The sequence below is a fragment of the Salmo salar genome, chromosome ssa29, assembly GCF_905237065.1.
Source record: "Salmo salar chromosome ssa29, Ssal_v3.1, whole genome shotgun sequence".
In the NCBI taxonomy this organism is placed as follows: Eukaryota; Metazoa; Chordata; class Actinopteri; order Salmoniformes; family Salmonidae; genus Salmo; species Salmo salar.
Window position 1 is genome coordinate 4872094 of NC_059470.1, and position 23086 is coordinate 4895179.

At 41.8% G+C, this 23086-nt stretch overlaps 1 protein-coding gene across 1 annotated transcript in view; it reads right to left on the minus strand.

Moving 5' to 3' along the window:
- The window catches only part of LOC106590053 (cadherin-12), a 227034-nt gene that overhangs the window by 57933 nt on the left and 146015 nt on the right, over positions 1 to 23086 (minus strand). The window contains exons 4-5 of the mRNA XM_014180561.2: positions 19872 to 19991; positions 7171 to 7338 (exon numbers count right to left, since the gene is read on the minus strand). Coding sequence (XP_014036036.1) covers positions 7171 to 7338; positions 19872 to 19991 — 288 coding nt within the window. The remainder of the gene's footprint in view (positions 1 to 7170; positions 7339 to 19871; positions 19992 to 23086) is intronic.

Below are 23086 nucleotides of genomic sequence, written 5' to 3' on the forward strand. Positions count from 1 at the left end.
TACCCCCCCAAACGCAATACTTTGTAGAGCCACCTTCTGCAGCAATTACAGCTGCAAGTCTCTTGGGGTATGTCTCTATAAGCTTGGCACATCAAGCCACTGGGATTTTTGCCCATTCTTCAAGGCAAAACTGCTCCAGCTCCATAAAGTTGGATGGGTTCCGCTGGTGTACGGCAATCTTTAAGTCATACCACAGATTCTCAATTGGATTGAGGTCTGGGCTTTGACTAGGCCATTCCAAGACATTTCAATGTTTCCCCTTAAAACTTTTTAGTGACGGGGGCAGTATTCGGAAATTCGGATGAATGACGTGCCCAAAGTAAACTGCCAGTTACTCAGGCCCAGAAGCTAGGATATGCATATAATTGGTAGATTTGGATAGAAACCACTCTACAATTTCCAAAACTGTTGAAATAATGTCTGTGAGTATAACAGAACTGATATGGCAGGCAAAAACCTGAGGAAAATCCATCCAGGAAGTGGGATTATTTTGATGTGGGTGGTTTCAATTGAATGCATATTGACTATCTAATGGGTTAGGACCCAGATTGCAGTTCCTATGGCTTCCACTAGATGTCAACAGTCTTTAGACATTGTTTCAGGCTTGTTTTCTGAAAAATTAAGAAGAATGAGATCTTTCTGTCAGGGGACTGGGGAAGCATGCAGTGCGTTTCTTTCTATTGAATACGCTATTGTCCGGTTGAAATGTTAACGATTATTTAGACAATTGACAACCTGAGGATTAATATATGAGTTTTTGGGATATAAAGAGGGACTTTATCTTCAAAGGTAAGTGATTAATTTTATCACTATTTCTGACATTCGTGACTCCTCTACTTGGTTGGAAAATGTTTGTATGCTTTTGTAAGCGAGTGCTGTCCTCAGATAATAGCATGGTATGCTTTCGCCGTAAAGCCTTCTTGAAATCTGACAAAGCAGCTGGAATAACAAGAAGTTAATCTTTAAACCGATGTATAACACTTGTATTTTTATGAATGTTTATTATGACTATTTCTGTATTTTGAATTTGGTGCTCTGCAATTTCACCGGATGTTGTCGAGGCACGCCTGCGCCAGAGAGGTTAAGCCTCTCGAGTGTTGTTTTAGCAGTATGCTTAGGGTCATTGTCCTGCTGGAAGGTGAACCTCCCTCCCAATCTTAAATCTCCTGAAGACTGAAACAGGTTTCCCTCAATAATTTCCCTGTATTTAGTGCCATCCATCATTCCTTCAATTCTGACAAGTTTCCCAGTCCCTGTCGATGAAAAACATCTCCACAGCATGATGCTGCCACCACCATGCTTCACTGTGGGGATGGTGTTCTCCGGGTGATGAGAGGTGTTGGGTTTGCACCAGACATAGCGGTTTCCTTGATGGCCAAAAAGCTCAATTTTAGTCTCATCTGACCAGAGTACCTTCTTCCATATGTTTGGGGAGTCTCCCACATACCTTTTGGCAAACACCAAACATGTTTGCTTATTTTTCTGGCCACTCTTCCATAAAGCCCAGCTCTGTGGAATGTATGGCTTAAAGTGGTCCTATGGACAGATATTCCAGTCTCTGCTGTGGAGCTTTGTTGCTCCTTCAGGGTTATCTTTGGTCTCTTTGTTGCCTCTCTGATTAATGCCCTCCTTGCCTGGTCCGTGAGTTTTGATGGGCAGCCCTCTCTTGGAAGGTTTGTTGTGGTTCCATATTCTTAAAAAATGTTAATAATGGATTTAATGGTACTCTGTGTAATGTTCAAAGTTTCTGATATTTTTATATAACCCAACCCTGATCTGTACTCCACAACTTTGTTCCTGACCTGTTTGGAGAGCTCCTTGCTCTTCATGGTGCCGCTTGCTTGGTGGTGCCCCTTGCTTAGTGGTGTTACGGACTCCGGGGCTTTTCAGAACAGGTGTAAATATATACTGAGATCATTGACAGATCACGTGAGACTTAGATTGCACAGAGGTGGACTTTATTTAACTAATTATGTGACTTCTGAATGTAATTGGTTGCACCAGATCTTATTTAGGAGCTTCGTAGCAAAGGGGGTGAATCAATAGAAATGTCAAACACACAAACTGAGTGTGGGGATGGTGGAAGAACATCACAGGGTCATATTTGAATATTTGCACGCACCGCTTTCTGTTCTTTTTTATTTTTTTATTTTTGGCATTGTTTTGTTTTTGATTATCAATTTACACACAATACCCCATAATGACAAAGCAAAATCTGTTTTTTAGAAAGTATCCAGACCCTTTACTTAGTACTTTCTTGAAGAACTTTTGGAAGCGATTACAGCCTTGAGTATTCTTGGGTATAACGCTACAAGCTTGGCACACCTGTATTTGGGGAATTTCTCCCATTCTTATCTGCAGATCCTCTCATGCTCTGTCAGGTTGGATGGGGAGCGCTGTAGCTAATTTCAGGTCTCTCCAGAGATGTTCGATCGGGTTCAAGTCTGGGCTCTGGCTGGGACGCTCAAGAACATTCAGGGACTTGTCCCGAAGCCAGTCCTGTTGTGTGCTTAGGGTTGTTGTCCTGTTGGAAGGTGAGCCTTCACCCCAGTCTGAGCGCTCTGGAGCAGGTAATAAAGGATCTCGCTGTACTTTGCTCTATTCATCTTTCCCTCGATCCTGACTAGTCTTCCAGTCCCTGCTTCTGAAAAACATCCCCACAGCATGATGCAGCCCCCACCATGCTTCACCCAAGGGATTGTGCCATGGTTTCATCCAGTCCTTTAGATGACATTCCTCCGAGTGGGCTGTCATGTGCCTTTTAAAATCCAAGCGGGCTTCCGTCTGGCCACTTTACCATGTATGCCTGATCAGTGGAGTGCTGTAGAGATGGTTGTAATCTGAAAGGTTCTCCCATCTCCACAGAAGAACTCGGGAGCTCTGTCAGAGTGACCATCGGGTTCTTGGTCACCTCCCTGACGAAGGCCCTTCTCCCCCGATTGCTCAGTTTAGCTGGGCGGCGAGCTCTAGGAAGAGTCTTGGTGGTTCCAAACTTCTTCCATTGAAGAATGATGGACACCACCGTGTTGTTAGGGACTTTCAATGCTGCAGAATTGTTGGGGTACCGTTCCCCAGATATGTGTCTCGACACAATCCTGTCTCGGAGCTCTACGGATAATTCCTTCGACCTCATGGCTTGGATTTTGCTCTAACATGCACTGTCAACTCTCGAACCTTATATAGACAGATACAGTTGAAGTTGGAAGTTTACATACACCTTAGCCAAATACATTTAAACTCAGTTTTTCACAATTCCTGATATTTAATCCTAGTAACAATTCCCTGTCTTAGGTCAGTTAGGATCACCACTTTAATTAAAGAATGTGAAATGTCAGAATAATAGTGGAGAGAATGATTTATTTCAGCTTTTATTTCTTTCATCACATCCCAGTGTGTCAGAAGTTTACATACACTCAATTAGTATATGGTAGCATTGCTTTTAACCTGTTAGGGCTAGGGGGCAGTATTTGCACGGCTGGATAAAAAAATGTACCCGATTTAATCTGGTTACTAATCCTACCCAGTAACTAGAATATGCATATACTTATTATATATGGATAGAAAACACCCTAAAGTTTCTAAAACTGTTTGAATGGTGTCTGTGAGTATAACAGAACTCATTTGGCAGGCAAAACCCTGAGACATTTTCTGACAGGAAGTGGATACCTGATGTGTTGTATTACCTTTAAACCTATGCCATTGAAAAACACAGGGGCTGAGGAATATTTTGGCACTTCCTATTGCTTCCACTAGATGTCACCAGCCTTTACAAAGTGTTTTGAGTCTTCTGGAGGGAGATCTGACCGAACAAGAGCCATGGAACGATGATGGCCCATTAGACACCTGGCGCGCGAGTTCATGTTGGGTACCCTCGTTCCAATACGTTATAAAAGAGAATGCATTCGTCCACCTTGAATATTATTCATGTTCTGGTTAAAAAGGCCCTAATGATTTATGCTATACAACGTTTGACATGTTTGAACGAACGTAAATATATTTTTTCCCCTCGTTCATGAAGTGAAGTCCGGCGGGCTTAGATCATGTGCTAACAAGACGGAGATTTTTGGACATAAATGATGAGCTTTTTTGAACAAAACTACATTCGTTATGGACCTGTGATACCTGGAAGTGACATCTGATGAAGAGAATCAAAGGTAATGGATTATTTACATAGTATTTTCGATTTTAGATCTCCCCAACATGGCGGCTAGTCTGTATCGCAACGCGTATTTTTCTGGGCGCAGTGCTCAGATTATTGCAAAGTGTGATTTCCCAGTAAGGTTATTTTTAAATCTGGCAAGTTGATTGCGTTCAAGAGATGTAAATCTATAATTCTTTAAATGACAATATAATATTTTACCAATGTTTTCTAATTTTAATTATTTAATTTGTGGTGCTGACTTGAATGCCGGTTATTGGAGGGAAACGATTTCCTGAACATCAACGCCACAGTAAAACGCTGTTTTTGGATATAAATATGAACTTGATAGAACTAAAAATGCATGCATTGTCTAACACAATGTCCTAGGAGTGTCATCTGTTGGAGATTGTAAAAGGTTAGTGCATAATTTTAGCTGATTTTATGGTTTTGGTGACGCCTGTCTTTGAATTGGCACAACATTACACACAACTCTTGTAAATGTACTGTCCTAACATACTCTAAATGTATGCTTTCGCCGTAAAACCTTTTTGAAATCGTAAAACGTGGTTAGATTAAGGAGATGTTTATCTTTCAAAGGGTGTAAAATAGTTGTATGTTTGAAAAATTTCAATTTTGACATTTATTTGGATTCAAATTTGCCGCTCTTGAAATGCACCTGCTGTTGATGGAGTGCACCACGGGTGGGACGCTTGCGTCCCACCTAGCCCATAGAGGTTAAATTGTTTAACTTGGGTCAAACATTTCAGGTAGCCTTCCACAAGCTTCCCACAATAAGTTGGGTGAATTTTGGCCCATTCCTCCTGACAGAGCTGGTGTAACTGAGTCAGGTTTGTAGGCCTCCTTGCTCGCACATTCTGTTTCAGTTCTGCCCACAAATGTTCTATAGGATTGAGGTCAGGGCTTTGTGATTGCCACTTTCCTACAAACATAATGATTGTCATTATGGCCAATCAGTTCTATTTTTGTTTCATCAGACAAGAGGACATTTCTCCCCATGTGCAGTTGCAAACCATGGTCTGGCTTTTTTATGGCGCTTATAGAGCAGCCTTTCAGGTAATGTTGATATAGGACTCGTTTTAATGTATTTCAAGGCCTACCTTCAAACTCAGTGCCTCCTTGCTTGACATCATGGGAAAATGAAAAGAAATCAGCCAAGGCCTCAGAAAAAGTCTGGTTCATCCTTGGGAGCAATTTTCAAACACCTGAAGGTACCACGTTCATCTGTACAAGCAATAGTATGCAAGTAAAAACACCATGGGACCACGCAGCCGTCATTCCACTCAGGAAGAAGACGCGTTCTGTCTCCTAGAGATGAACGCACTTTGGTGCGAAAAGTGCAAATCAATCCCAGAACAACAACAAAGGACCTTGTGAAGATGCTGGAGGAAACAGGTACAAAAGTATCTATATCCACAGTATAACGAGTCCTATATAAACATAACCTGAAAGGCCGCTCAGCAACGAAGAAGCCACTGCCACAAAAAAGCCAGACTACGGTTTGCAACTGCACATGGGGACAAAAATCGTACTTTTTGGAGAAATATCCTCTGGTCTGATGAAACAAAAATATAACTGTTTGGCCATAATGACCATCGTTATGTTTGGAGGTAAAAGGAGGAGACTTGCAAGCCGAAAACAACATTCCAACTGTGAAGCACGGGAGTGGCAGCATCATGTTGTGGGGGTGCTTAGCTGCCGGAGGGACTGGTGCACTTCACAAAATAGATGGCATCGTGAGGAAGGAACATTATGTGGATATATTGAAGCAACATCTCAAGACATCAGTCAGGAAGTTAAAGCTTGGTTGCAAATGGGTCTTCCAAATGGACAATGACCCGAAGCATACTTCCAAAGTTGTGGAAAAATTGCTTAAGGACAACAAAGTCAAGGTATTGGAGTGGCCATGACAAAGTCCTGACCTCAATCCCATAGAAAATGTGTGGGCAGAACTGAAAAAGTGTGTGTGAGCAAGGAGGCCTACAAACCTGACTCAGTTACACCAGCTCTGTCAGGAGGAATGGGCCAAAATTCACCCAACTTATTGTGGGAAGCTTGTGGGAGGCTACCTGAAACGTTTGACACATGTTAAACAATTTAAAGGCAATGCTACCAAATACTAATTGAGTGTATGTAAACTTCTGACCCACTGGGAATGTGATGAAAGAAAGAAAAGCTGAAATAAATCATTCTCTCCACTATTATTCTGACATTTCACATTAAAATAAAGTGGTGATCCTAACTGACCTAAGACAGGAAATTGTTACTAGTATTAAATGTCAGGAATTGTGAAAAACTGAGTTTAAATGTATTTGGCTAAGGTGTATGTAAACTTCTGACTTCAACTCTATGTATGTATGTATGTATGTATGTATGTATGTATGTATGTATGTATGTATGTATGCATGTATAAATGTATGGATGTTGTTCAAACATGCTGACTTTAGATTTTCATAGATCAATAAATGAATAAAAATTCAAAATAACACAATCTGCATGTTTGGCCTGCCTCCAGTTTCTTGTGCACTGATTAACAATTTAATTTAAATGATTTGTTTGGAATCTTAAAGTATATACTTAATTACAGAAATGTTATTACAGGCATCAGCTCTCATGCTCACTCTGTCTTGAGTTAAACAGCACTGCAACTGAAAACAGAGAAATTCCCTTTAAATAATGAAGAACTAATTAATGGAAGGTACATTTCTAAGTATGTTTAATTGGATGTGGCAAGGTACTGAGCTATAAAATAAATAACATATAGTGAAGAAATATAAAGAACATAACAATATGTCCTTTGGGCATCAGCATTATAATCAATTATTCAATCATGATATGAAACGGCAATAATAAAACCGATATTATGAATATGAAACCGAAATGTAAAAATGTAAAGCAAACTTCATACACACAACAGCAGCAACAAAATAACAAAGAGTTCCCTCCCTCCCTCCCTCGAGTGGTGTGTGCAAACAGGACCCTATTTGAATCTCTCTCTCTCTCTCTCTTACTTTTGGAGAACCTTGGTGGGTTGTCGTTGACGTCGCTGAGGGTAATGTTGATGGTGGTGGTCCCGGCCAGACCTCCCAGCTGACCTCCCATATCCTTGGCCTGGATAAGCACCTGGTACTGCTCCTTCACCTCACGGTCCATGTTCGGCAAGGCCGTCCTTATTATACCTAACGACAACATGGTATCATTAGAACATGTCAAAATGGCTGATATCTAGGCATTTTACTTGTATGTCACATAAGCTGTGCAGTCCAAATAGGGGATAGGTGGAGACATTATAATAGAGATGCGACAAGGTGAGTGTTAAGGCGCTGCTGCTCGATGCCCCCTTTTTTCTGCTAGAGGGTTCAAATGTACAAATGACCTAGGTAGTAGCACCCCCCTTAGAAAGAGCCTACACTTAGAGGTGCATTAATGTACCTGAAGTCAAGGTGTGAATTAAGGGGGAGCCAGGGGGTGCTCAGCTCCCTTGAATGAGAGGTTAGCTCCCCTAAATGCACCAAAAGTCAAACTTTGGGGGAGAGGGGGTCATTCTAAATATAGCTATTTAACCATTCTCAGTTTTCTTAAAATAGTGGTAAATATGTTTTACAGTGGTAAATATTAAAATTTAACAAACACCCCCACCTCTCTGTCATGGTTCAACTATTTATTTCTATGTGGCGGCGCTATCCACACAGAAGTGCTGAATTTCGGCCTCAGCTGAGCTCCTTTATGCATATATTTTCCTTTGTACTTGTCACGTCCTGACCAGTAAAGGGGCTGTTTGTTATTGTAGTTTGGTCAGGGCGTGGCAGGGGGTGTTTGTTTAGGGTGTTTTGGGGTTGTATGGGTTATGTTCTATGTTAGTGTATTTCTATGTTATTTTCTAGTTGGTCTATTTCTATGTGGTGTTTATTGGGTTGACCTTCAATTGGAGGCAGCTGCTTCTCGTTGCCTCTGATTGAAGGTCCTATTTATAGGGGTGTTTGTTCTATGGGGGTTTGTGGGTAGTTATTTCCTGGTTTTGTGTTTGTTGCACCTGACGGGACTGTTTGGGGTCGTTTGTTTTTGTATACATGTTTATTTTGTTTTCCTTCTTCAAATAAAAAAGAAGATGAGTATACGTTTTCCCGCTGCGTTTTGGTCCACTACTTACGACAATCGTGACAGTACTTCCTAATTTCCGTAATTTGTTTGCCATGCATCTTTAATAAAAATAGCTTATGCCTTTATTCCGATGCATTCGATTTATCCGTTGATTAATTATTTTTGCTTTTGTCAGTAAGCTGAATAGAGCGCTAATTGCTTTGTTTTTCAGGTGTTCTCCATGCCATCCGTGGCCAGAAGTAGTTTAATCTGCTTTATTATTTTCTATCGATATTTGTTTTCTTTCCTGGATATCACTAGACACCAATGCACATCCAATCCATCCAACAAGTAGGCTATACGTTAATAACAGTTGGCCTGTTTTTTTATTTTTTTATTTCACCTTTATTTAACCAGGTAGGTCAGTTGAGAAGAAGTTCTCATTTACAACTGCGACCTGGCCAAGATAAAGCAAGGCAGTGCGACACAAACAACAACACAGAGTTACACATGGACTAAACAAACGTACAGTCAATAACACAATAGAAAAAAAGTCTATATACAGTGTGTGCAAATGGCGTGAGGAGGTAAGGCAATCAATAGGCCATAGTGGCGAAGTAATTACAATTTAGCAAATGAACACTGGAGTGATAGATGTGCAGATGATGATGTGCAAGTAAAGATACTGGTGTGCAAAAGAGCAAAAAAGTAAATAAAAACAATATGGGGATGAGGTAGGTAGATTGGATGGGCTATTTAGAGATGGGCTGTGTACAGCTGCAGCGATCGGTTAGCTGCTAGGATAGCTGATGTTTAAAGTTAAAGTTATTGAGGGAGATATAAGTCTCCAACTTCTGTGATTTTTGTAATTCGTTCCAGTAATTGGCAGCAGAGAACTGGAAGGAAAGGTGGCCAAAGTAGGTGTTGGCTTTGGGGTTGACCAGTGAGATATATCTGCTGGGTGTTGTTATCATAACCAGTGAGCTGAGATAAGGCGGAGCTTTACCTAGCAAAGACTTATAGATGACCTGGAGCCAGTGGGTCTGGCGACGAATATGTAGCAAGGGCCAGCCGACGAGAGCATACAGGTCGCAGTGGTGGGTGGTGTATGGGGCTTTGGTGACAAAACGGATTGCACTGTGATAGACTGACTATAAGGTGACTCTTTATGTTAAAAGAGGTTAACTTTCGGTTATAAGCATTCAATTTTGCAATGGCATAGGCCTACATTATTTTGGATTTGTGTGCCCATGAGAACTGCTTTCACAGCAAAATGTTTTACGTAGGCATAGTTACACTTACAGTGCATTTTTCAAGATCTCAAAGATCCATGGTTCATACCGGGTTTAAGTTAAATATTCAAATTAAATTGTTAAATGCTTAATAATTACAAATAACACTGTCGTAAATGTCATTAATGTAAGTAAAGAAAGGTAGTGTTTTATGTCACATGATCTGTGAAGACTCCAAGCATTAACTTGTGAATATGGACAACTCACGAACTAGGGTGTGAAACATGTTTTGATTCAACTCATGTACTGTATTATATTGAATGTAGGCTACCTGTTCTGCATGTGTTCATGTGTGAAAAATTGTCTCGGTTGAGAGGATAGGTTACCGGCAGTGGTGTAGGCCTAGTGGAGGGTAAATGCAATTAAACGCTGTTAACCCACTTTTTTAGAAAAATGCATTAAAAATATGGGGAGCATTACTTTTTTCACTTTAACCTGCAATCAGAGTTTACCCACCTATTTTTTTACCACTACATCACATCACTGGCTACCGGTAGGCCTATTTGAAGTTCATGGTAATACACATTGTAGCCTGGTCTAGTAAGTTCACCATGTGTGTTAGGGTGACCATCCAGTTTTTTTCCAGGACAGATTCAGCCCCATTTCAGGTATCCCGACTTTTCAGTCTACAAAAAAGGTCAATTCGTCAGCAAGACGCATCAATGAATATAGGCCTAATCAATGGCAATCGCTGAATGTCATTATGCACACTTTCTGGTGTTTTGTAAACAGATGTCTATTTCCATTCATCAAATGGCATGAGTGTACATGCAGTTTAGTTGGTGGAATAATTTTGGAGTGGACGAACATGCACAGGTAGCCTACTTTGTGAAGTGATTTGTTTGGCTATCAGATTAAAATATATGACTGGTCATGTTCATGACACATTAAAAGGTAATTAATTTTTATCCTTTAAATGACATAAGTTCATGCACTCAATAGAACCCCCCCAAATGTCATGGTGTAATTCACACTCTGATGAGATAGATAGAAATAGAGGTTTTCACCAAGTGGAGACACTTGACATTCAATACTGAACTTAGTGAGGCTTTGAGGGACCCTGAGATCAGAGCAAATATGCAGCAGAGTAATGGCCAGGTCAGATTGGAAGATGTCAGCGTGATAGAAGATATGTAAAGGGGGCAAGATGTACATTTACTTTTCTTATATTCCCCCATCAGTCACATGAAAAGGACAGATGTCACATTTGATCCTAAAATCCTGTGTTCTGCGTGTGCAACAAAGGATGTTGTTTTTTGACAATCTTCTCATGTTTTTTGGATACAGGCTCTAGCAGGGAGGGAGGATGCTGTGAAGTGTATGGTGATTTAGGCATGTGATTCCTTCCCCCTCTTTTCGTTTCCCTCTCTCCTTCTTGTTTGTTCGGCTGCATTGATGTATGTTCGGCTGTAGAGGCAAGCTCAGCATGGCAAACATTTGTTTTAACAGTTTTTTCGCCATCAGATTGGAAATACAGTCACAGTGTGTGTTCTGTATACTCTCCAGGGTGGAAAGGCATGATCTGTGATAGATTCTCCTTATTCCCTTTCTCCCTGTGATATCACATTGGAAATGGTTAACGTGATCCATTTCCTTTTCTTTCCCCCCCCCTCTTCTTTTTTTTGCCCATTTGGAACTGTGTTATCATTGTGGACATTGTGCTAAAGGTTCTAATTTTTTCCATGGTAATCTCTGTTTGAGCATTAAAAGATAATCTGCTCTATGTTGTATCAGTGTAAAAAATACCATCTATTGCATTTTAACCATGGTATAGTATCTGTTTCGTTCCACGTGCAGAATACAGTTACTGTAATTATTTTTAGGTGTGCTTGTTGAAAGCAACAACTACTGAAATTCAACATACTTGTTATTATTAGATGTGCTTGCTGAAAGCGTTTAAGGGTCTACCGCTCTGGCTCAGCCAAATGCATCATGGGAAGAAGGCCAATGAGACGTCCCATGGTCCTTTGGAGCAATGGACTCTGGAGGGAAGTGTAGTCTTCATGACATGGGTGTCATACAAAGGATCTCCTTAAATCTAACAGGGTCAACAGTTTGACCTGGACATTTTTTTTATAACCCATTGCATCATTTGCTCAGAGCTCAGATATAAAAAGCCAAGTGGCATATGAGGAGAAATAAGGAGAGTGTCAGTATTTGCTGTTGATCGGGAGTTTGAGAGAGCTGGTAGTAAACCATGAACTCTTCAGCCCGCCAGTTCCACACCATAATGCCTGCATTAACATTCTGAAGTGGCTCATGGGACTGCAGGGACACTGTCTCTCTTCACACTCCAGCTAACTTCCTTGGCAACCACGGCGATAGACACACACACAAAAACAGACTTTCACACCACAGAACCACTTATCTGATTGAGTATCGCTGCAGGCCCTAAGGATTTCCAATATCAGGGGATAAGAATATGGCCATGTGAAACTGAGAGCAGAAATATGGCTATGTTCACTCAGAAGAGACAAACAATGACTAATAATAATCGGTTTCCATCTTGTTCCGACTGAGGGCCGAGAGGAATCGAGAGGACGGAGGAGGGAGGACAGAAAACAGCTGCAGCCCAGCTGTGTTAACCTTTGACTGCTATAGTAAAGTAAACATTTTCACAAAAAAACTAAAAACTTTTAATGAACCCGGCTGCATTGCATCACTCTAAACCTCGCTGCTATAAAACTCTCACTGTTTATAATGCCCCTCACCAAAACTTTCTGACTGGGATGCAGCTATTTTTCAGCGAAAAGCCTGAACTCTAAGACCAATAACAATATATTTTTCTTGAGAATTCTTTAAAAGTATTTTATTACATACAGTAGTTCTTTGTTCCACCAGGAGTGGGATAAAAACATCTCGAACGCATCCCCACCCCCTGCTTATCGGATGTTGAACAGTAAACCAGTTCTTCTGAAACAACAAAGAGAGAACTTTTGAGAAAGAGAGCACTCCAGAGCAAAGTATTGGAAGAAGCACAAGTGCCATTCTTTAAAAGACTTGACCTGGCCCCCGGTCGTTTCAGTTTATTAAACCAATATGAATGTGGACCACATCAGTGTGCTGAAGTCTCTGCCTCCCATGGGGCAATCCTTTCTGATTCCTTTACCAACAAAAAAATCTGCTATTTTGGAGAAGGGGCGTTAAAAGCGGGAGATTCAAAAACTTTTTGCACAATAACAGATAGTTCAACCAAGACTCTTGAGGATACTGTTTTTCTCCAGTGACATACATACATTTTCTTTCAAATGATTTCAGATTAAAATACATAATACAAATCTAAATTATAACACAGACAATTTGACTTTTGGACACATTAATAGAAGTAGAAACTGTATCGAACAGTAGACTACAGCAAATACATATGGGTTAGAGTGTTGTAGGGTTCTTGACACTTAGCTGTCTATTATAAGACTGATGCTCGCTGGCCCCAGTTGGCCCCTGGATACGCATGATGGGCAGGGTCAAAGAGGTGCTGATCCATTGACACTGGCATAGATCCAGACCCACTATCATTATGTTTGCAGTCACTACCACTACTATTTCACACCATAATTCCTTCAAGACAAGCAAGCACACACATTTTCTTCAGGTAATGCCCTTTTCTAGTTTAAATTTACATTTTACCAGAGGACAAAGCTGTGAGCACTGCACACATGTAATTATATGACTATACTAGCTACAGAATTTAACTGCTGCCATACACTAACCGGCCTAAACCCAATTTCCTAGTATTGAGGTGTGTGAAATGTAATTTGTAGGCGCTATTATTGATTGTTTTTCCTGCTTTAGCAAAGAAGTATAGCAATGATAGAGAACTTTATCAGTCCACAGTAAAGAAATAGAAGTTATCACGTGTCACTGTTTCTAATCCATTGCCCTGTAATCACATCAAGATATTTCGCTCATTTGTTTATTCGGATCGATAATGTGTAATTAAGTTGAAAACAACACCTTGCCCATACTAATGTTAAAAAACATCTGCCCGCCTATTAGACTTTCACAGCTACAAAACTTGGCATTCTTCTTTTAACAAGTGTTGTGTCTTTAGTATCATTAAAGGTGAAGACTGTTATTTTATCTACTAAATTCTCTGTAATAATTATTACGTGATTAAACTAATCATGTAACTGTAATTAACCTGTTAGGGCTAGGGGGCAGTATTGACACGGCTGGATAAAAAACGTACCCGATTTAATCTGGTTACTACTCCTGCCCAGTAACTAGAATATGCATATAATTATTGGCTTTGGATAGAAAACACTCCAAAGTTTCTAAAACTGTTTGAATGGTGTCTGTGAGTATAACAGAACTCAAATGGCAGGTCAAAACCTGAGAGATTCCTTTACAGGAAGTGGCCTGTCTGACCATTTATTGTCTTTCTTTGACATCTCATTCCATTACAAAGGATCTCTGCGGTAACGTGACACTTCCCACGGCTCCAATAGGCTCTCAGAGCCCGGGAAAAACCTGAATGTCGTCATTCCAGCCCCAGGCTGAAACACATTATCGCCTTTGTCAAGTGGCCGATCAAGGGAATGTGGGCTTAGGCGCGTGCACTGGCCGCCCCCGTCTTTGTGATTTTTCTTCTGTTTACCGAAAAGGAGATTCCCGGTCAGAATATTATCGCTTTTTTACGAGATAAATTGCATAAAAATTGATTTTAAACAGCGGTTGACATGCTTCGAAGTACGGTAATGGAATATTTAGACATTTTTTGTCACGAATCGCGCCATGCGCGCGACCCTGATTTACCATTTCGGATAGTTTCTGGAACGCACGAACAAAACGCCGCTATTTGGATATAACGATGGATTATTTGGGACCAAACCAACATTTGTTATTGAAGTAGAAGTCCTGGGAGTGCATTCTGACGAAGACAACAAAGGTAATAACATTTTTGTTATAGTAAATCTGATTTTGGTGAAGGCTAAACTTGCCGGGTGTCTAAATAGCTAGCCCGTGATGGCTGGGCTATGTACTTAGAATATTGCAAAATGTGCTTTCACCAAAAAGCTATTTTAAAATCGGACATATCGAGTGCATAGAGGAGTTCTGTATCTATAATTCTTAAAATAATTGTTATGCTTTTTGTGAACGTTTATCGTGAGTAATTTAGTAAATTGTTAGTAAATTCCCCGGAAGTTTGTGGGGGGTATGCTAGTTCTGAACGTCACATGCTAATGTAAAAAGCTGTTTTTTGATATAAATATGAACTTGATTGAACAAAACATGCATGTATTGTATAACCTAATGTCCTAGGTGTGTCATCTGATGAAGATCATCAAAGGTTAGTGCTGCATTTAGCTGTCTTCTGGGTTTTTGTGACATTATATGCTAGCTTGAAAAATGGGTGTCTGATTATTTCTGGCTGGGTACTCTGCTGACATAATCTAATGTTTTGCTTTCGTTGTAAAGCCTTTTTGAAATCGGACAGTGTGGTTAGATTAACGAGAGACTTGTCTTTAAATAGCTGTAAAATAGTCATATGTTTGAGAAATTGAAGTAATAGGATTTTTAAGGTATTTGAAAATCGCGCCACATGATTCAACTGGCTGTTACGTAGGTGGGACGAATTCGCCCTAGAGAGGTTAACTAGGAACTCGGGGCACCACGGAAAATCTACAGATTACAAAGTTATATTTTTCAGAATAGAACTCCTCAGATATTTTAATATCTGATCAATTAGTCTTCTATTAACTAATTATTCTTTACCTTACGTCAGTCTCATTCCAAACGGCGTAAATTCTTGGTTATCTGCACGAACCCAGCCTAAACTATGAATCATTGTTACGTCCTGACCAGTATAAGGGTTATTTGTTATTGTAGTTTGGTCAGGACGTGGCAGAGGGTATTTTGTTTATGTGGTTCGGGGTGGTGTTTTATGTAGTAGGGTGTTTGATTTATTATTTCCGGGGTTTTGGGGTTATGTTCTAGGTTTGTATTTCTATGTGGTCTCTAGTCTTTTGTATTTCTATGTCTAGTTTATTGGGGTTGGACTCTCAATTGGAGGCAGGTGTTTTCTAGTTGCCTCTGATTGAGAGTCCTATATAGGGGTATGTGTTTGGTTAAGTGTTTGTGGGAGATTGTTTCTTGTTTTGCCTGTGTGAGCCTGACAAGACTGTTTTGTTGTTCGTGAGTTCTTCGTTTTTTTTTGTTATTTTGGTGTTCACTTTATTTAAAATAAATATCAAGATGAGCATCCACATTCCTGCTGCGTTTTGGTCCTCTATTCCCGATGACAACCGTTACAGAATTTCCCACCACAACAAGACCATGCAGCGGAAGGAGAGGAGGAATGCTGAGAAAATGGACTTTGATATGGACGATCGTGAGAAGTGGACGTGGGATGAGATTATGGCCGGAGAAGGTCCATGGGGGAAGTGGAGCGAAGACAGGGAACGCTACAGGGGAACACGACTGGCGTTTAAGCCCGAGAGGCAGCCCAAATAAAAAAAAATTGCGGGGGGCTCACGGGTAGTTTGGCTGGGCGAGGTTTGAGCCCCAGGCCAAAGCCTCGTACCTTTTCTGGGCAACCAGTGACTGGACAGGTCCCGTACTTCGGGGGAATGGGTACTGTGGCGAGGCACAGTATTTTTAGGCCAGTACGCGCAGTACCAGCACCCCGCATTTGCCAGGGGGAAGTGAGCATCCAGCCAGTAAGAGCGATGCCAGTTCTGCGCTCGAGACCACCAGTACGCCTCTACGGTCCAGTGCGTCAGCCCTGTCCGACTCGTCCTGTTCCCGCTCCCCGCACTAGCCCTGAGGTGCGTGCTCCCAGGCTGATACCTCCAGTACCAGCACCACGCATCAGGCTTCCAGTGCGTCAGCCCAGTCCGACTCGGCCTGTTCCCGCTCCCCGCACTAGCCCTGAGGTGCGTGTTCCCAGGCTGTTACCTCCAGTACCAGCACCACGCATCAGGCTTCCAGTGCGTCAACCCAGTCCGACTCGGCCTGTTCCCGCTCCCCGCACTAGCCCTGAGGTGCGTGTTCCCAGGCTGATACCCCCAGTACCAGCACCACTTATCAGGCTTCTAGTGCATGAACCCAGTCCGACTCGGCCTGTTCCGCTCCCTGCACTAGCCATGAGGTGCATGTCCCCAGACTGGCACATCCAGTACCAGTACCACGCATCAGGCTTCCAGTGCGTCAGCCCAGCCTCGAGAATTCGGCAACAGTGTGCAGTCCAGAGTATCCGGCAACAGTGTGCAGTCCAGAGTATCCGGCAACAGTGTGCAGTCCAGAGTATCCGGCAACAGTGTGCAGTCCAGAGTATCCGGCAACAGTGTGCAGTCCAGAGTATCCGGCAACAGTGTGCAGTCCAGAGTATCCGGCAACAGTGTCTAGCCCGGAACCGAGGGAGTCTGCCTGCGACCCGGAACCGAGGGAGTCTGCCTGCGACCCGGAACCGAGGGGAGTCTGCCTGCGACCCGGGACCGAGGGGGGTCTGCCTGCGACCCGGGACCGAGGGGGGTCTGCCTGCGACCCGGGACCGAGGGGGGTCTGCCTGCGACCTGGGACCGAGGGAGTCTATCAGCAACCCGGAACTGAGTAAGTCTGTTGACGATCCGGAACTTAATATAATTAACTGTGTATCAAATGAGTCTGCCTACAGTGTGGAACGGAAGAGGTCTGCCTACGATCCGGAACGATGGGAGTCTGCCTACAGCCCGAAACTGAGCAAGTCTGTCTGCATTCTGGAGGACAGTAGGCCGGAGCCAGAACCACCTCCTGTATAGGTGGGTTGGAGGGGGGGGTGTAGCACTAGTGCCGTCGGTGACAGCAGCCACCTTCCCTCCCTTTAGTTTAGGGGGATTTTTTTGTTGTTGTTTTTATTTTTTTTGTTTATTTATGAGGTGCGTCCGGGGTCTGCACCTTTGGGGGGGGGGGGGTACTGTCACATCCTGACCAGTATAAGGGTTATTTGTTATTGTAGTTTGGTCAGGACGTGGCAGAGGGTATTTTGTTTGTGGTTCGGGGTGGTGTTTTATGTAGTAGGGTGTTTGATTTATTATTTCCGGGGTTTTGGGGTTATGTTCTAGGTTTGTATTTCTATGTGGTCTCTAGTCTTTTGTATTTCTATGTCTAGTTTATTGGGGTTGGACTCTCAATTGGAGGCAGGTGTTTTCTAGTTGCCTCTTGAGAGTCCTATATAGGGGTATGTGTTTGGTTAAGTGTTTGTGGGAGATTGTTTCTTGTTTTGCCTGTGTGAGCCTGACAAGACTGTTTTGTTGTTCGTGAGTTCTTCGTTTTTTTGTTATTTTGGTGTTCTCTTTATTTAAAATAAATATCAAGATGAGCATCCACATTCCTGCTGCGTTTTGGTCCTCTAATCCCGACGACAACCGTTACAACCGTTACAATCAACCGTTACAATCATCCATACACCAATTGGCATAATCATTTATTTACTAACTAAATGATCACAAAAATGCATAACAAACAGTAGATATTAGTTACTAACAATGATAGGGAAGATCCCTTAGTGGGCTGAACCGATATGACGCCTTGGTATAAAAAGAAAAGGGGGTGTGGACCGATAAAGGAGCGGGAAAGACAAAATGGATTACTACACACAGTGGAAAGTTATATTAATTGAAATGCTAATCCTTTGCACATGAAGGCTTGCTCATTCGGGAATAATTGCAATCAATATATTTATGCCCATTTGTTGTTGTCACGACTCCTACCGAAGGTGGCTCCCCCTCCTGCTCGGGTGGCGCTCGGCGGACGTCGTCACCGGCCTACTAGCTGCCACTGATTCCCTTTTTGTTTTCCCCCTTTTCTTTATTAAGTGCACCTGTTCTTCGTTGGGCTGATTAGCGGGCTTTATTAGCCAGTAGGCCCGCCTGCTCTTTGTGCGGGATTATTTTCATTGTATGCTGTGCGTGGTTACACACTGTTTGTTGCACATTTTTCAGTGGTGCGTATGTTTGCGCAAGCTGTGTTTTGTCCCTTGTGTTTGGGGCACTTTGTTTTGTAGTGCGCTCTGTGCGCTGTTTGGGTTGGCTTGTGGTCCCGTGTGGCTCAGTTGGTAGAGCATGGTGTTTGCAACGCCAGGGTTGTGGGTTCGATTCCCACGGGGGACCAGTACGGAGAATAAAAATGTATGAAATGTATGCATTCACTACTGTAAGTCGCTCTGGATAAGAGTGTCTGCTAAATGACTAAAATGGCTTGTCGTTTGGTCAGTGTGCATATTAAAGCCATTACCCTGAATCGCTGTTTTCCTGCACTTGATTCCTCGTCAGCAAACACCCACGCCTTACTGTTGTCTTCTCTGTTGGAATCGTTGGTCCGTCTGCTGGAGAGTCAGTTCATCAGAGAGTCTTTGGTTACTCATGGTGGTAGCTCTATCGCCGGCTCCTGATAGTGTCTGTTGTAATGGATCCGTCAGGCGTCCATTTTTCTTAGAGTAGATGTTTCGGCGGTTGTCGGTATTCGCATTCCAGGTTTACATAATTTCGAGCTGCAGACTAGTAATTAGTATCTAAGATTTGCTCTTATTCTGTAGAGATCGATAGTCTCAGAGTTTAACCATTTCCACCCGTGTAGCCAATGTGCCACGTGGTATGGTTTTCTAGTCTTGGTACTCAACCATTGCAACCACAGCTCACGCTGGGGATTTGCTTAGTCTGAAGAGGATTTCCTCAGGAGGGTGTTTTATTCATAACACTAGAAAAGGGTGGTTCCATGATGCCTGATCATGTCTGTACTCACGGGGTCCAATGACTTAGTTAAACTTTACAGGGAATATAATTTTCTCATTCTGAAGGTTAACGTCACATTAGATCATTTCACAAATAGTTTCATCTTTACTTATTCATTTTATACAATAATTTGATGCAAACCCCACAATTAAGAAATGTATACATTCAGTGATATAGTAATATGTGTTTCCTGTCCTGCATGAGGTCACCAAATGAAACCCACTCATCATACCCGTACCTTAAGTATCCACGGACCCTTCCCACATTCTCACAAGTGGACATATAGTTTAATTCTCCCATTTTGGGGATTTAGGAGTTCGGCCAAGTGAAATCTCTTGTTCTCTCTCCGTATTCTCTCTTTCTGCATGGCCAGGGAGAGAGTCTCCGCCAGGAATTTACAACCTGAGATAACAGAACCTGGGTGTAGGAGAGAGAGAGAGGGGGGGAAGCCACGATCTACACCCAGAAAGGGCCACGTCATGACACAAGTAAGCTATTGACATTGTTTACACAGACAGGTATCCCCCCCTTTTTGTTATTTCAAACGATCTATAAACATAACAGCATTCAACATTGAGAAAAAGTACCAAATTAGATACATTTTTGACTGATGTTGCCCATCTTATTTACCAGTCTTGGGATCCACAGAGAAGTATGGCTGGCCATGGAGGATGCTGTAGACCACTCTGGCACTGTTTCCATAGGTAGGGTCATCTGCATCTGTGGCTGTCACCTGCGTCACATAAGTCCCTGTGAAGCAAACACATACATTTGCATCATTCAGATGGAGTCAATTTTGAAGTTTTTTTTTTCTTCATACAGTTTAGCGGCTTGTGCCACCATGAGTGCATCACAAATGGCATTCTATTCCCTAAAAAGTGCACTAATTTTGACCAGGCCTCAGGTCAAATGTAATGCCATATGTAAGGAATAGGGAGCCATTTGGGACAGAGGCACAGAGACTAAGGTGTGAAGAGGATATGTGTGCAATATTGGAACGTTGAATTATTGACTATGTGAAATATACATTTGCAGAACTATGCAAGTGGATGTTTAGCCAGAAGATACTCATTCATTAGACATTGCAAGTGTTAAGGAAACAAAGAGCCATCCACAGCAGGAATAGGAAACAAGATGGCAGCCATCCAAACTTCTTGCAGTACCAGGAACAGAGTTAATAACTGTAGCTTGAATCTAAAACAGCATTGCATTAATCCACTGACTCTAAAGAAGCATGTAGATCTACAATTCAATTTGAAATGATTCTATCTACTAGCTCAATGAAATCACTACTGTGGCTAAACGAGATATGTATTTTTTAGTCCATATGTACAGGCTGGTACTGTACAGTATGCTATTTGAACATCCAAGTGAAGCTAGATCCACAAATGGCCATTGACACATGTTAATCTCTTAGTTGGTTTTAGCAAGGCTTTATTAAACAGGATTTGCGCTGTGAGCAGATGATAACAATTGTATGAAAATATTAGGTGAGAGAGATTAGAGCGTTAATCCTTCCTAACAAAGCCCTGCACCACGTATCCAGGTATAATGGAGCTGAGATGCTGGTCATTTACACTTTAACTACTATAGGTAGTTACTTTGTACTGGTTTATCAGCACGTACTGTATTAATGCTTTTGCTTATGCTTTTTAGTGATACAATCCTTTTATAAACAGCTCCAGTTCCATAAAGCTTTTAAATACAAGTGCTTTGTTTAAAATGGGTTAACCTCTTGACGGTCGCCTAGGATAGGGGGCGCCACAGCGCATTTTGAAAAAAATTTGTGCCCATTTTAAACGGCCTACTACTCAAACTCAGAAGCTAGGATATGCATATAATTAATAATTGTGGATAGGAAACACCCTCAAGTTTCTAAAACTGTTTGAATGGTGTCTGTGAGTATAACAGAACTCATATGGCAGTCAAAACCCCGAGACAGATCGAAACAGGAAGTGGAATTCTGAATTGCGGACTCAACTTCATCACGTTGCCTATTAATCACACCGTGAGCTATGGTTCATTGAGCACTTCCTATTGCTTCCACTAGATGTCCCCAGTCTTTACAAAGTGATTTGAGTCTCCTACTGTGAAAACTGACAGAATGACAAACTGTGGAACGTGGTCACACGGAGAGGGCCATCACCATTATGACGCCGGCGCCCCTAGCTACCCTCCCCTTTCGAAACGTTTTGAAACACAATGCAATCGTCCCCCTCGAATCTTATTGGAGCTCTGGTTGAAAAACGCCCTAAAGATTTATGTTATACAACGTTTGACATGTTTGAACGAACCTAAATAAGAAAAAAATGCATTTTGTTGAAAGAGTAGCCCCGCGCACGTCGGAACTTTTGGTGCAGCCTTCAGAACGCGCAAACAACAACAAGCTAATGGAACATAAAGGATGAACTTTTTCGAACGAAAATACATTTGTTGTGGACCTGGGATTTCTGGAAGTGCCTAAGGATGAAGATAATCAAAGGTAAGGGATTATTGACAATAGTATACAAGACTAGATTTGATATGCGATTGTTCCAAGATGGCGATGACTTGTATTGCTAGCCTATTGTTCTGAGTATCGCATCCCCTTTTATCGCAAAGTGTGATTACCCAGTAAAGTTATTTTTAAATCTGGCATTACAGGTGCTTTCAAGAGATATTCATCTATACATTTTAGAATGACAATAATACATTTAAAAAATGTTTTCGAATAGTAATTTAGTAAATTGTAGTTCTGTTTCATCGGATGCATTTGAGGGAAAATAGTTAGTCAACGTTACGCACCGATGTAAAATGCTGTTTTTATATATAAATATGAACTTTATCGAACAAAAGAATGCATGTATTGTGTAACATGATGTCCTAGGTGTGTCATCTGATGAAGATTGTCAAAGGTTAGTGCTGCATTTAGCTGTTTTCTGGTTATTTGTGATGCATGTGGTTGGTCGGAAAATAGCTATGTGGCTACTTTTACGATATACTCCTCTAACAATCTAATGTTTTGCTTTTGCTGCAAAGACTTTTTGAAATCGGACAATGTGGTTCGATTCAGGAGAGGTGTATCTATAAAACAATATAATTTGAAAAAAAAAGGGAGAAAAAAAAAGTATTAAATGTTGTTAAGCTAATGGCGATAGGATTTTTCGCTGGATGTAAACAAACTATACACCTGTCACGCCCTGATCTGTTTCACCTGTCCTTGTGCTTGTCTCCACCCCCTCCAGGTGTCGCTTATTTTCCCTGTATTTTTCCCTGTGTTTCCTGTCTCTTTGTGCCAGTTCGTCTTGTTTGTCAAGTCAACCAGCATTTTTGTTTCTCAGCTCCTGCTTTCCCAGTCTCTCTTTTCTCGCCCTCCTGGTTTTGACCCTTGCTTGTCCTGACTCTGAGCCCACCTGTCTGAACACCTGCCTGTCCTGACCACAAGCCTGTCTATCGCCTGGTACTGTTTGGACTCTGAGCTGGTTTATGAACTCTCACCTGTACCCGACCTGCCTTTTGCCTTTTGTCGTAACAAATATCGGAGCTCAACCCTCTGCCTCCTGTGTCTGCATTTGGGTCTCGCCTTGTGCCCTTATCACACCACTTTTAACTTGGCTCATTCCAGTTCCTTAAAGTTCTTTGAAAATAAAAATACAGTACTCATCAAAATTGGTCTTTTGAATCCACACCCATTAGCCCAAGGAAGGGTTATCAGTTCCATACATTTTATTAATGTAATTAGAAGTGATTCATATTTTTCTCAGGTACACACTCCATCAATGCCGTATTGAACCATTTATCACACACACAAACTGCAGAATAATCTGAAAATAATCATCATTCCCAAAGCATACAGCCCTCCTGCT